This window comes from Malaclemys terrapin, chromosome 1 (assembly GCF_027887155.1).
Source record: "Malaclemys terrapin pileata isolate rMalTer1 chromosome 1, rMalTer1.hap1, whole genome shotgun sequence".
Lineage (NCBI taxonomy): Eukaryota > Metazoa > Chordata > Testudines > Emydidae > Malaclemys > Malaclemys terrapin.
The window spans coordinates 58,501,128-58,516,996 of record NC_071505.1 but is presented as its reverse complement, the minus strand read 5'-3'; the positions used below and the strand labels follow the sequence as shown (position 1 = coordinate 58,516,996).

General features: G+C 37.2%; 1 protein-coding gene across 1 annotated transcript in view; it reads left to right on the top strand.

The window, feature by feature from the left end:
- LRIG3 (leucine rich repeats and immunoglobulin like domains 3) overlaps positions 1–15,869 on the top strand; it is a 50,333-nt gene that overhangs the window by 24,330 nt on the left and 10,134 nt on the right. The window contains exons 4-12 of the mRNA XM_054025195.1: positions 173–307; positions 1,066–1,209; positions 3,197–3,340; positions 3,657–3,800; positions 4,211–4,354; positions 6,222–6,302; positions 7,041–7,112; positions 7,471–7,542; positions 10,376–10,539. Of these exons, the coding sequence (XP_053881170.1) occupies positions 173–307; positions 1,066–1,209; positions 3,197–3,340; positions 3,657–3,800; positions 4,211–4,354; positions 6,222–6,302; positions 7,041–7,112; positions 7,471–7,542; positions 10,376–10,539 (1,100 nt within the window). The remainder of the gene's footprint in view (positions 1–172; positions 308–1,065; positions 1,210–3,196; positions 3,341–3,656; positions 3,801–4,210; positions 4,355–6,221; positions 6,303–7,040; positions 7,113–7,470; positions 7,543–10,375; positions 10,540–15,869) is intronic.

The following is a 15,869-nucleotide window of genomic DNA, read 5'->3' as shown; positions in this document are numbered from 1 at the left end:
TGATGATAGCTAATCATTTTACTAAAGAGAACTTGCTGAACAGTATCTCTTCTCCGAAAAGTTAATTTCTCTATGGGAGAGTGGAGCACTAGTTTTTGCCAGGTTGATGTATTGTTTGCAAATGTTTATCACCAGAATGGCAGAATCTTTGACTAATATCCTAAAATTGCAGGACCAGTAACAAGATTGGGGGCATCTTGCCTGAACATCTGAAACCATTTCACTCTCTAGAGACTTTGGACCTGAGCAACAATAATATTTCAGAGTTGAAAACTGCATCATTTCCTTCTTTGCAGCTCAAGTATCTGTAAGCAAAACTTCATTTTTAAATTTTTCCAAAGTGCTTTCAAAATGTTGAATATGCCATCAAATTATCTTGGTCGTCATTGCAAACCATAGCTATCCTGCCTCTGTGCTGAGGCGGTATTTTTTTCAGTTTGATACGAACTTTAAATATTTAGTCCCATCTTTACCTGTTCCATTATAGATCATTGGTATAGGCACATAGACTGTTGCAATAGAGCTTTTAGTTCATAAAAAATAAAAAGTCAAAGTACTAATACTAAACTGGTTAACAAAATATCTCTTGTTGAGGCCTAAAAATGTTACAAAATAAAGTTTAAAAAATTTTCAATTGGGTTTAATTATATTGAATTACATTTGGAATTTTATTAATTTCTTGAATCTTTACAGTATCATTGATTTGAGAATTAAATTAATCCGTAGCTGCATTTAGTCAGCATAGTTATGGGGCATATGTTGATAACATACTTGTCAACTCTCATAGCAGCAGACTCTTACAGAATTGAACATAACTCTTGGCCCTCCAATTACCAACTGGTGAGGACTGTGGTTAGATTAGTGATTAATCTGGTAAATGTAAGAGTTATTTACCCTGGGATAGGCAGTGTATGATCATTATATCTTCCTGCTTTCATAGAATCATAGAATATCAGAGTTGGAAGGGACCTCAAGAGGTCATCTAGTCCAACCCCCTGCTCAAATTTTGTATTAAAATTCTATTAAATAGTGGTATATCTAACCTCCTAGACATTGTCTCAACAGGTACATTAACAGTAATCGAATAACCTCCATGGAGCCAGGTGCCTTTGACAGTTTGTCTAGCACACTTCAAGTATTGAAACTGAACAGGAACAAAATTTCAGCCATCCCTCAAAAGATGTTTAAACTGTCCCATCTGCAGCACCTGTAAGTGCAACCTACAGTTGGCTGATTGTTTTCAGGTCTTGCACAGCGCTGGCAGTGCTAGAACTTTAGTCCTTAATTTAACCAGACACTAAGTGAGGCAGACACAGAGAACCTGTACTGCAGCTTCTAGTAACTGCAGCCTTATAGTGAAGAAAATACTGTCACATATGGGTGAGATGGGAATAGTCTTTGTGCTAAAATTGGATTTGCCTGATCAAGAAAAATACACAAGGGCAGCAAAAATGCTCCAGTATTTAGACACCTGAGGAGATACTAAGGGCTTGTCTACACTGGCGCTTTACAGCACTGCAACTTTCTCACTCAGGGGTGTGAAAAAACACCCTCCTGAGCGCAGCAAGTTTCAGCACAGTAAAGCAGCAGTTTAAACAGTGCACCAGCGCTGGGAGCCACGCCCCTTGTGGAGGTGGGGGTTTGTGTGCTCCCAGCGCTCTGCCGTGACAAGCCACGTTAAAGCGCTGTCATGGCAGTGCTTTAGCGTTGCCAGTGTATACTAGCCCTAAATATACATAACTTGGAGACAAGATCAGCCTCTACATATTTTCTTGGCAAAAACAGATGAAGAGAAATCACATGCTTTCAGAAAATAAGACAGGGAGCAATAGCCTAAAGTTAGACACCATCATCTTGACTGATGATATACTTCTGTCAGAACTTTTTTTTTTAATCTTTTAAGTAATATCTAAAACTATTATAAATGAAAGGAATTAGAGAAAAGGCTTTTTTGTTTTCTCTGTGCATTTGATAGTACTTTGTGTCTAGCGAGTTTCAGGGTTTCTCCTGTATAGAACTCTTCTGTTGTGAGGGTCTCCTATACATCTTTCTTAGTATGCAAATGTGACTTTGAAACCACAAAAATTGATAGGGGGATTTACATGAGTTTGGGGAGTTGTAGTGTGATACCCAAAATAACTCTTAATTGACTGGATTTCAAATTGATAATGCCCCTTTAAGGGACAAAACTTAATTTGATTAGCTTTTAAGAAAAAGTATGTAATAAATAATAAAGGCAGCTAGGCAGGAGGATACACTGTTGAGGAAGGTGGTTGTGTGCCATCCACAGATATTGAAAAGCAGTTTAAATCAGATCTCAATGGAAGTGAAAGTAGACTTTAAAATTCAGGGTGTATTAATGATCTCCGTGGTCCTCTTGATCTTTAGATCCATCTGAAACTGTCATTCCTGCCTGTTCTGATATGCAGGGATTCAGATGAATGGAAAGCCAATCCTTATGCAGGTGGATTTATTACCTTAGGTAGTGTGTTTACTTACCACTGTAGAGGCAAAGGAATTGTATGACTGTGTGTGATCTCATAATCATGTTCACCTTGACTTGCAAAGCTAGGCAGAGGAGGAGCAGGGAAACACCAGCATCCACTATTAAGTGTGATTCTTTTAGTGCTTCTGTACATTAACCCCAGATGCAGAATTTGGGTGATTGAGCAGGTTTACAGGGATGGTGGTTTAATTCCTGAAAAGCTACAAATTTGAAAAGTGAACTAGGTTGGAGGTATAGCGTTTTGTGTTTCTGGGTGGGAAGGTGTAGAAGCAGAAATCTCTTAGGGAGGCAGGTAAGTAGTCCTTATGGAGAAAACAGAGGACCAACTTTGGTCCCTTTATAATGATCTTCCTTTATTTAACCCCCTGATTACACACTAATTGCTGCTAACTAAACATCAAACACTTAAAAATAAATGTAAACTTCAGAAGATGATTTGTTATCTCCTAAACCAGCTTGGACCTTTTAAATTTAAAAATCAATGTAATAACAAACACATGTCCTTCTATAGCTGAAATACATTAAGATTAACTGTGCTAGGACTATTCTGTGTTACAGTAAAAAGGTCTCATTTATCTTGTTTACTTTGTTTTATGTGTAGCGTGGGTGTTTTAAAGTCTGATGATGAAGAAATGTTACAGGCATCCAGGTAAACTTACTCTGTTGTAACTGTAAAATTTATTGATGCAGGGAGCTGAATCGCAACAAAATAAAAAAAATAGATGGGCTTACTTTCCAAGGACTTACTGCTTTGAAATCACTAAAAATGCAACGAAATGGAGTAAATAGACTCATGGATGGAGCTTTCTGGGGACTAACCAACATGGAAGTCTTGTAAGTATAAACTTTCAGTCTTTTCATAAGAGACATAATTTGTGTAATTCAAAATAAATAGACATGCTTGTTCAAATGTGAAGATATTTTCAAATTAAAATATTTTGGTTTGGTTTGACAAGTCGTGAGCATTATTAATATGTAAATGCAGTTCTCGCAACTCTGCATGCCTCTTTTTTTTTTTTTTTTCTATATATTCATTCTGTGGTAACCAGGTATCTAGCCAGTAACATCTCACAATCAATTTCTGATCCATGATGAAGCATGCACTTTATTTATTTTTTTACCCTACATTTTGTCTGTGTGTGTTTTGTAGGCAGCTGGACCATAACAACCTAACAGAGATTACCAAAGGCTGGCTTTATGGCTTGCTGATGTTGCAGCAGCTCCATCTCAGCCAAAACGCCATCAGCAGGATCAGCCCCGATGCCTGGGAATTTTGCCAGAAACTCAGCGAGCTGTGAGTAGCTTTTATTCTATTCCAGTTCTGAGAGTAGGGTACATGCCAAAGCATGAGCTGCTTACCACTGATCTGTGAATTTTTCATAACAAAGTTTCCAAAGTGACAACAGCTTTTTTTTGTGTGCAAGATAGTCCTATTTTGTTGTGAAAAGTTGAAGCCAACCATGACCATTTCAGTTTTCCATGGCACTTGTGCTAGGGCTTTGACACAGCAATTTTCAAATGAAAGAAATCCATTTGTGAATAGCAGGAAATAATACACAAGCTGTATAATAACCAAAAATTGTGTAGGAGGCTTTGTGATAGCTGCAACTAAGAAGGTTTTTTGTTTAAAAAATGAAGTGGTAGGGAGAAATGAGTAATAAATATTCAACCATTGAAAGAAATTTTTCCATCTTGAACTTGCAGAGATTTAACATTTAATCACTTAGCAAGATTGGATGATTCAAGCTTCGTTGGTTTAAGCCTACTAGTTGGACTGTATATTGGGAACAACAAAGTAAACTACATTGCTGATTGTGCCTTCCGGGGACTTTCCAGTTTAAAGACTTTGTAAGTTGACATAAATTATTTTAAGGTCAGAAACCTAGATGGTGCATAAATATACCCATTTTTTTTCTTGAATTACTTTTATTTTGTTTTGAAGGAAGTGCAGAACTACAAAAGTTTGTTTTAATCTTTCCTAGACCTTAGTATGGTTTCTTTCTTTTTTTTTTTTTTTTTATTTTTGGTAATATTTCATCCAGGATAGTAGTATGTTTTTGTTTTTGTTTTTTTTTTTTCCTTGCAATACAGGTTGTGTACAAATTTATACGTCCCCAGACCTTCCTATTTGTCAGTGATTTCATAAGGAAGCTTCTTAAAAGAATCTCTGAGGGGAGAAAAGGAAACTAATAATGGCTGTTTCTATTCTCCTCATGGCAGGGAGCACAATACTAGCTCTCAGCAGTCGCATCGTGGCATCTACTGTACATGTGCACCCCAAACGAACTATATGTACATGGGTGGCCTTGGCAATTGGCTGTCACTTAGAGACTGGAGCGGGGGACTAAGTCCTGCTCCCTCCCTCACATCCAGTTCGTAGCCCCCAGAAACATTCCTCTCCAGGCACTGCTTGTAAGGGAATGTGGAGGGCAGCTCTGCCAACATTGCTCCCAATCCCTGTCCCCTCCCCACAACCTCATGCCTTTTAAGGGAAGGATTTGTGAGGAGCTGTTCTGTCAGCCCCTATGTCACTTGACTGCAATCTGACCATCCTCTGTCCTGTGTCTAACCTTTTAAAAAAGTTGCCTTTAAATCTAATGAGATGAATACCCTAACTGCTAAATGTCATAATTTATGTCTAAAGCATGAAGCTGCCATGCTCCAGAGACTCTTGCAAATTCCAGTGGAGCTAAGAGGGAGTGGCAGAAAGGCTAAGACAGCACTGCTGTGAGCCTAGCACTGACATATTAGGCACCATGATTATAGGTTCCACCTAATTAAATAAGAGTTTCCCTCTTGGTAGATGTCATGAGGGTAGAAGCCTAAGCCCAGACATAGATAGATTCAGTGGGTCATTAAAGATTAGGGGTTGATGATTATCAAGGCTTTGGGTTATTCAGCTAGTCAGCCTTTAGCATTTGTCTGAGCACTGTTTTTGAAATAATGTTGTTTTACTAAATTTGTGATTCGGGGGAGAGGTGAGAAGTGTGTGAATGAATTAAAATTGTAATACTCTGGAGGATGTTCAGCGTCAGTGTAGGCTCTCTATGAGCTGAGGGGTGAAAACATTATCTACTATCTGTTCTTATCAGTTTAATAACTGACATTTCCAATGGCCAGAACAATAAGTTAGAGCTTGGCTATATGCATGCTGAACTTATTCCAAGGGCTGGAAAAGTGTACATTAAACTCTTTACGTTTAGGGTTCAGACTTTCTGTATATTCTTCTCCTGTGACATGGTTCTGAGTTTTTTCTTAAATCCTATCCTACTAGTTCTCTGCTCAGACACCACTCCTCTTTCACAGATCTGGTCGCACACCTTTGCTGTCGTGGCCCAAGGGTGTGAGACTTGTTCCCTTTGACATCCATCTGTTACCATATTTAACTGACTCTCTAAAGATTTTGTCTTAGGTTTTATTTTGATATGACAACTGTTGCCCCCCCCATTTCTTACCATCCCCACTTTCCCTTTTCCCTTCTGGTATTTGAATGCCCTTGAATTTCTTTTAAATAAATTGATTCTTGTCATCTTTTAAAGTAGTGGTGAAAAGGGTTAGGCCCTTGAACTTCAGACATACTAGAAAAAGAAACAAATTGGGTCAAGCATCTTTTAAAATTGATATTATATTGTACAATGTTCCTTACACAGACTATTCTAGAAATTGCTTTAAATATAATGTACTTTTTGTGATTGGGTCTGATCTCTTCAACCAGGGATCTGAAGAACAATGAAATCTCATGGACTATTGAAGATATGAATGGTGCATTCTCTGGACTTGACAAACTTAGAATGCTGTAAGTATGACTGACCTGATTTTGGATTTTCTTAGTTACTAAAAAAAAAATTAATATTGGACTAGCTCAGATAAAATATACTGTGAGGGAGCCCAACCTTGAGAATTTTATTAGTCTCTGAAATTTGTGACTTCCTTCCTTACTGTTTTGCTCTTCATTGAAGCCTCCTTTTCTAGAAACCAAAACACCAGCTTTTTAGTCAAACAAAATCTGAAGAATATGATCCTTCTTGAATGTTATCAATATGGAGATTCATGCAGTTGCTGCATAGAAACCTTTCACACTGAATTAGGATTGCTCATAATAGGAAATGAAGGGAGGTGTGTTTTCAAAGATTACAAAAGCACAGTGCCCAAGGGAAGTCTTTGATAAAGTAATTCAGCATCTAGTGGCAATGGCTCTGCTATAATGCAAAGATGTCATTCCAAATACACAGCTATGGAATGAAAAGATGCTTACATTTATAGATTTTAAAAAACAAAATTCCACGTTACTGAACTGTACACATTAAACATCTTTGAAAATCATACCATCATCTATATAGTTACTGAAGCAGAATAAATGAGTATATTTTAGAGATGAGGTATTTTGTTGCAGCAAGAAAGGCAGAATGGAGAACGTTAGTCACAGTTTAGTAATAATTGCCTAAAAAAGCAATTGTATAAGATTTTCTTCATAGTTCCAAAAAATGCCCCCATTTTACTGCATCTGTTTTGCATTAAGTATTTATATTTCCAGGATACTCCAAGGAAACAGGATTAGGTCCATTACAAAGAAAGCATTTTCTGGTTTGGATGCACTTGAACACCTGTAAGTAGCTGAAATTCATATTTAACCCAACAGTGGCCAAAGCAAATATCAAGATTAACCAAAACAAATATAAGACTACCAAGGTTACCTCATGACTGTCTGAATGAAGCAGATTTACCTTGTTGATCAGTAGTGTGATACTTCTTAAGAACTTTCTGTCTAGGAGTTCTGCTCAAAGTGCTATATATTTAAGTGAACATCAGCATACTATGGAAACTGGTCTTTGTTCTTTTGTTTACTGAGCTGATCTCTACATTATCAGTACAGAATGGAGCGAAGTATAGCTTGAATCTTTACTTTAACCTTATTTGAGTTAATAAAATGGATTTTTTTCTGATTTTTTTTTTCCCTTCCCCAGAGATCTAAGTAACAATGCAATCATGTCAGTGCAAGGAAATGCATTTTCACAAATGAAGAAACTTGAAGAATTGTAAGTTCTTGCCCCTAAAATCTCCATATTAGAAAATACGTAAGCCATATAAGATACTGATAGATTCAGTGTTAACCTCTCATTGCAACAATTCTGAAGTCATGTAACAAATGGTGCATCAACAGATTTTTCTCTGTAGTTGCTGCATATAAGCTAGGTAGCATCAGGCGGCAGGTGTTCATTTTCTACTCCATTTGGTACCTAGAGTCCTGAGTTTAAACTGGTTGATCCCTAATGCATGAGATAAGAAAGACTTCTTAATGTACTGTAAAGTGAGTACTGGTATCACTGAACTACCACTTACTGGACCAGTAAAATGCAATATCGTAATTCATTACCAAAGACCCATCTGCAGATCCTTATTATTGGCTCCCTCTGTCCTGAGGCAACATACGAACAATTGCAAGGTAAAGTCCCCCTTTCTGAGGGAATGCTGTAAAAGCTCTTTTTCTGTTGAGCAGTGCAGCAGCTGTTACAGCTAACTCTTGCTGAAACGGAAAAGACCTTTGTTTTCTTTCCTTGAGGCACAGCTAATTTCTTGTCTCCGGTGCTCCTGTCTCATTCCTTCTCTAACTTTTCTTGTCTCAGCCCTGCCCAGTCTAGTTTCTGGAAATAAGAGTTTGCAACATGACAAAGCTGAATAAGTCAAAAAGAGAAGCTGCTCTTTCTGTGAAGAGAAACTACCTGAAACTTTGCTGGAGAAAAAATGTGTGTTCTGCTGTGGCTCAAGATTGCTATTCTGGGTCAAACTCAGAACTGCTTAGAGGCTGGCCCTCTTCTTCCTTTCCCATACCTGATGACATTTCCCAGTGTTCAGGCCACGGAGAGAAAGCAGAGAGCAACCTTCAGACAGTAGCATCCACCAAGGGAAGTAAGATGCTTAAGGACATCGTGCTCAGGGAAGTTCTGAGTCCTTCAGGGACTTGGACATTCCCTCTGTTTATAGAGAGATTTTTTTAATGTCTCCCCTGCCCGCTCCCCAAAGTTCTCAAGTGTGTTTCCCTCATGGCTGGTAAATAACTGGGCAGATGATAGAACGTGCTTTCCCAAAATTGGCTAAATTAACTCTTCATAATATGCATTCCCAGGAATTTCGCCCATTCAAAGGACCCTAGAGAAGGTTAGCAGGGTGAGGGTATGACTGATGTTCACTGCATCAAGTGGTCAAGACGGCCATGGTTTTCTTCCATCCTAAGAATAGCAACAAGACCACTCTTCAATTTTCTATTAAAAAATACCTGTTTCTTCTGGATCCAGTTCTGCCTGATGTTATGGCATTTCTAGGTTTTGAGCACAGAGCACTTGTGTGGAAAAACTTGATTGAAAAGGAAATGTTCAGAGCTGGTAATGTCCTCCTTTTTTGCTTCTGGAAAGTAGTCATCACAGAATTTCTATACTAATAAATGGGAATGTTTCACTCACTACAAGTACACATGTTTATCGCCGTGGACACACACAAATTAATACTGTCTTTCCTCCATCAAGATAATTTTTAAGGCTTTTATAATTAGCTCTATCTAGATCCAAATACTTATCAGTAGTCCTCGGGGAGAAGTTTGATTCCTCATTATTTTTGGTCCAGATTTGTAAGAGGTTTCAGACTAACTCTTCCAAGTAGGAAGAGTTCAATTTTTTAGTGGAAATTTAAGTTGGTCCTATATGGACTCACAGAATGTTCTTTTGAAACTATTAGTTTGGTTTCTTCCCATTTCTTCTTTTTGAATGTGGCTATTCTCCTAGGTTTGGTAGTACTGTGCTATCAATGGAGGACTACGTCTGCATTTGTGGTCCTTCAAATATCTTCCTAGTTCCTTTCCAAGATGAACTGTAATTTCCATCACTCCAATTGTTTTGAGATCTATCTTTTAGCGCCAATCCTGTGGAGAAAAGATGACATAAATTGAATATTTAGGGTTCTAGCTATTTGAACTGATGTGAAGCTGTGAGTTTTTAGTGCTGTTTCTGACCTTGAATCTGAGATTAAATTAAACAAAATTTTGTTATGTACTATCGGCAATTGGATGCATTTGCAGTTCACTTGCTTACAAAACTGGATGTTCAAGCTCCAGCAAACGTTAAGACTCACAGTACAAGATCTCCAGCAACATCTGAGGCAGAGAGGGCAGGAGACTTGGTTTAAAGCCAGGAATCTGAGGTAAAAATCCAGGCCTAATGAAGTCAGGGGCAAGATTTTACTTGCAGTATCAGAAGATACTGCAAAGTGGATCTTTTGGTCTTCATCTTGGCAACAGGGTTCTTAAGGCCATGGGGATGAGTATTTCTGCTGTTCATATCACAACATAGGGATTGGTGTATACCCACTGTTCACATAAATACCACTGTTACCTTATTCATGCTCCTTCTTTCATCAGTCCTGGTACAGTTGTTTAGATAGCTGTACCCCAACAGACCTCAGTTGGGATACAGCTTGTAGTTGGGCTGAACATTCTCCCGCCCCCCAAAGTTTTTCTTTTGTGAGGGTATTCGCATTATGTCGTTTTTGGAACTCCTCTCTTCTGAGTGTCCTCTCAGGTGCCCTCTTTACATCACTGCCCTGCCCCTTTACGTAACTGTCCTTGTCCTGACTCAAGATGGAGACATGAAACTGTAAAGAGTCACAAATGTGATTTTTCAAAGAATTGAATAAGAATGAAAATGTCTGCTTTGTAGACCTGAAGTCCAATAATGGTGTCCTGTGAGTACTGGGTGACATTAGTTTCTTTTATAATAAATCATTAAATCATGAAGTTTTACAAAAATACTATTGACTTGTACTGTTTGGGTGGATCTGCATTTTATACAGAAAACATTGAATGTAATTTGTTTTCCTTAGGCACTTAAATACATCAAGTCTTTTGTGTGACTGCCAGCTAAAATGGCTACCACAGTGGGTATCAGAAAACAACTTTCAGAACTTTGTGAATGCCAGTTGTGCCCATCCTCCGCTGCTAAAAGGCAGACGTATCTTTGCTGTTAGCCCAGATGAGTTTGTGTGTGGTGAGTATAACTATTTCTCCTCACCTTCATAGGTTTTGCTTAGTGAATTTATTTTACACTGGTTTATCTGGCATGTTTTGTTTTCTCTAGTTGGACTGAGTGGGGTTAATATTTTGTTTTAATGCTTTGTCCTCTGCTCCTCAAACTTTGATCTGCAGGTACTCAGAGCTTGTGGTTTCATTCCAGATGGGGAATAACATTTTTCTGACTTAATTTCATGTGTTGCATATTTACGTGTTGTGTACAAAGGAAAGATCAATGGTTTGTGGTGGTAAATTTATGTGCTGTTAAAGTTAAAATATGGATATTGTTTAGGTAAGCACCATTTAAAAATGTGGTGCAGCTTGATGTACTTTAACTGACATGTCTATTAATATATGCAATATATTTAATTATATATGCAAATTGCATTTGTGCTTTATTAAATCTGAGTTTAATTGCACAGAAGTTAAGTATTGAAGTATAGTTCCCATGGTAACCTTGACCTCTCTATGTGGGCTTCAAAACACTATTTTCAACTTTAAAAATCATTGTGACCGCATATACATTTCTTGTTTACATTACTAACACCTCACTTTAATAAAATCAAAATCATTTATAAAAATCCAACTCACTTTTCTGTAACGTTTTTACCTTTTGCATTTGTCACAGGTTAAACAGTGAATACTAATTAGAATCAGTTTTATTTTCAGGTTTGTAGTGCTGCAAATACTTCAGGGTAGGTTTTATTTGTTGCCTGTCAACTTTGGGTTGAAAGTATCACTTCATAATAGTCTTTCAGTATGTAAATTATACAATAGCTTAACACGTAACATTTTCACTGATGCTAAATATTGCATGTCAAATATTGTCACCTTGTTGTCTAATCATGTAATGGAAGACCCTATTCTAATGCACAAAGTGGGAACCTTAATTCTTAATTTCTTGACTGTTTTAAGATAAAAATTTGGTACTTTATCTGACATTCATATATATTTTTGCTTGCAATTTCCATTAATAGAGGAAAAATTAAAGTTTACAAAAAACGTTCTACTGTCCTGGATTTAAAGAGGTAAAATGGAAATTTGATCTTTCTTCACTATAATTTTGTTACCCCAACAAATTCAACATTGCTTAATTTTTACTAATCCTATCCTTATACCTATACAACCTCACGAGTCTTGGTGGAATTGCCTAGGTATAATGGAGCACAGAATTTGCAGGGTCTTGTTGCTGTCTTAACAGCAGCTATTAACATTACCATCTTATACAAGTGTTTTTAATATTTCAGTATTAAATTAGAGTAGCTAATATATAAACCTCGAAAGCTGATGTGGACAGAACAGAAAGTAAACAAATTAATAGACAGCTAATGAAGAATATACCTTATTTATGAGGAAATCATTTTGGAAAACCAGCGAGGAATTTGACATCTGAAAATAGCACTATCTATTAAGAACATAACATAAGAATGAGCATAATGGGTAAACCAAAGGTCCATCTAGCCCAGTATCCTGTCTTCCAACAGTGGCCAATACCAGGTGCCCCAGAGGGAATGAGTAGAACAGGGGCAATTACTGAGTGATCCATCCCCTGTCATCCGGTCCCAGTTTCTGGCAGTCAGCGTCTTAGGGACACCCAGAGCATAGGGTTGCATCACTAGCCAGCTTGGCTTATAGCCATTAATGGACTTACCCTCCATGAACTTACGTAATTCTTTTTTGAACCCAGTTTTACTTTTGGCCTTCAGATCATCCCCTGGTAATGAGTTCCACAGGTTGACTGTGTGTCGTGTGAAGAAATATTTCCTTATGTTTGAAAACTCTTTATTTCATTGGCTGACCCCTGGTTCTTGTTATGTATAGGGGTAAATAACACTTCCTTCTTCACATTCTCCACACCATTCATGATGAGACCTCTATTAGATTGCTCCTTAGTTGTCTCTAAACTGAACAGTCCCAGTCTCTTCAATCTGTCTTCATATGGAAGCTGTTCCATAGCCCTAATCATTTTGGTTATCCTTCTCTGCTCTGTACCTTTATGTGTGTGTGTATATATATATATGTATATGTGTATATATATATATATATATATATATGTATATGTATGTATATATATATATATATGTATATGTGTATATATATATATATATATATATATATGTATATGTATGTATATATATATACAAACAACCAAAACTGCATGCAGTATTCAAGGTGTGGGCATACCAGACATGTACATAGTGGCATTATGATATTTTGTGTCTTATTATCTGTCCTGTCTGTTTTAGCTTTTTTGACTTTCACTGCACACTAAGAAATTGTTTTTAGACAACTGTTTACGATGACTCCAAGACCTTTCTTGAGTGGTAACAGCTAATTTTGAACCTATCATTTTGTATGTATAGTTGGGATTATGTGTTGCAGTGTGAATTACTTTGCATTTATCACGTTAAATTTCATCTGCCATTTTGTTGCCCAGTCATCCAGTTTAGTGGGATCTCTTTGTAACTCTTTGCATTCAGCTGTGGACTTAACTCTCTTGAGTAATTTTGTATCGTCTGCAAACTTTGCCACCTCACTGTTCACCCCCTGTTTCCAGATCATTTATGAATGGATTGAACAGCTCACATCCCAGTACAGGTCACTGATATTTGCCACTCTCTATTTTGAAAACTGAGCATTTATTCCTGTCCTTGGTTTCCTACCTTTTTAACCAGTTATTGATCCATAAGAGGACCTTCCTTTTTATCCCATGACTCCTTACTTCACTTCAGAGCCTTTTGTGTAGGACCTTGTCAAAGGTTTTCTGAAAGTCCAAGTACATTATATACATTGGATCACCCTTGTCCATGTTTGTTGATACCCTCAAAGAATTCCAACAGATTGGTGAGGCATGATTTCCCTTTACAGAAACCATGTTGATTCTTCCTCTTGTTCTTCTGTTTCTGATAATTCCATTCTTTACTGTCCTTTCAGCCAATTTTCTGGTACTGAAGTTAGGCTTACTGGCCGGTAATTGCCACAGTCACCTCTGGAGCCCTTTTTAATAATCAGCATTACATTAGCTAGCCTCCTGTCATCTAGTACAGAGGCTAATTTAAGTGACAGGTTACATTTAACTAAAGGTAATTTTTATCAGTAGTTTACAGCTTGATGCCAGCTGTGATCGATTTCAAATCATTTAAAATAAGCACAATAGCCCTTTCCACTAAAAGGGGAAAACCTAAAAGGAAATTAGTACTAGAATAAGTTTAACAAGAAAAGTAAATTGTGAAACAGGAATATATGCAATCCTTTAAATAAATGAAGTGGTGTGTGCCAGTTAAATCTTTAAAATACAGCAATCACAATGTATCTAGATATGTGTTCATAAAAAGACACAAAATTAACATAACATATATTAACTGCACAAGACATTATTTATAAGAAGAATAAAGAGACCCCTCTCCACATGTCAGATAAAAGTCTGGCTAAACAGAAGTGTTTGTTTGTTTGTTTGTTTTTTACTGTGCCTAAAAGGTTAATAAAATTGGCCTTTATTGGACCAGGAAAAAGAAGCAAGGGCAAAGAAATAAATCTCTTAGTAAGTTGCTGTCCTGCATTGTCATGTGAAAGCACACAGATGAAATCTTAACTTAGAGGGCAAGGCCAGTGGTGTTGGTGGTGCTTGTCCAATGGAGTTGGTGATTGAGGCTGTTGAAATGGAGATGCATTTGTACCATTGACCTACACTCAACATCCAGCCCTTAGGCAACACATTGTGGCCCCCATAATTTATGGCATTTATGTGTCTGCTCTGTTATCTGTTCTGTGATTTATTTTCTAAAAATTGTTTGGATTTCTGGTGACAAACTAAAAGGAAAGAGTTATTGTTGCAGAGTCCTTTCCCTGAATACAACTTCCAAATTGAATAGAGGCCACCTTGTTTGGCTCCGTAGCATATTTCTTAATTTAACATCTCAGTGGGAGAAGGTGCATTTCTGCAGTGTTTAGTATTCTATCAAGGTGTGCTTCTTTCTTCTCCTTTTGTATATTTCAAATAGAATGATTGGAGATCTGGAGAAATGCTTCTTACACAACAAATTATTTTCTTTAACTTCAGAATGATGTATGCTTCGTATATTAAATTTAAATCTTCAGTGCCAAGTTGGAATTTTGAAAACAACTCAGAGGAAAAACATTTAAAATTTGTTAATGGGATGGACACATGAGATGAGTGGGTCATAATAGTGTAGCTCAAAAATGACCAAATTGATGTATTTCACACTTTCTAAAATTATGCCTTTCAAGATGAAACAAAGCATGAATAATTTCAGGCCAAAAGTTAACTTTTGAGAAAACTGTTAGCAATTGAAAAGAGGTGCCTAAGTGACCTGTATTAACTGCTTAATTATACAGTAGTCTTACTATAGTGATTTTTGTAACCAAATACAACCCGCTTAATAGCTGTCTCTTTTTCCATTGCTTATAAGTCAAGTGTTGAAGTTAATGGCTTGAACAAGATGATGAGAAATATCCTTCACAATTTTATTTTAAAGTGTGGTTCTACTCTGAAAATGGGCTATGTGAAAATGGCAGAATCCTACTCAACAGATCAGTTCCTTATGTATATTGAATCACATATGCTTATTTTAGTGCCTCCCCTCCACCAAACAAATGTTTTTAATACTTTTAACGTCTGTTAGCAGAGCATAGACAGCGTGGCCACAAGAGAATGAGCTTGATGGATCCTGTTCCGCCTCTCACATTATCAGTATAAACATGTAGTATGTTTCAGTAAATTACACCGATGCAAAACCACTGATGGCAGTGTGGTGACATAGATGTCACCAAGGACATAATTTGGCTTGTGGAACTTATTATAGGTATGATGCATAAGAAATAATCCAGCAGGACTCTCAGATCCCAGGTTGCATTTGAAGAATTGGCTGTAGAACACATTTTTACTTGTAAATAATTGAAGGACAAGAAACATGGAATCCAACAAAATACAATTGTTAGGGGCTCCCCCATCATAAAAAAAACCACACTTGATCTTTGTATAGTATGCTTAGCAGATTTTCAGCACTGCTGCATTTGAAAATTGGAGCAAAGGACTACAAATCACTGGAACCACAACTTCTGTGTGCAGGTTGGGGGAGAACCCTGGACTATGCCTGACAATCTCTGGTGGCAGAAAGAACCGTGTTTTAGTGAAGAAAAACTTATTGCAGCCTTAAGATATAGAAAAAAAGAGTCTTGGCTTCATGACTGACAGTCAAAGTACCTTTTACAGATGTTAAACTATAGTTCTCTCCTCTTTATATATAAACAGCACATAGTTTGCTTTAGATGTGCTTTCTCTTCACT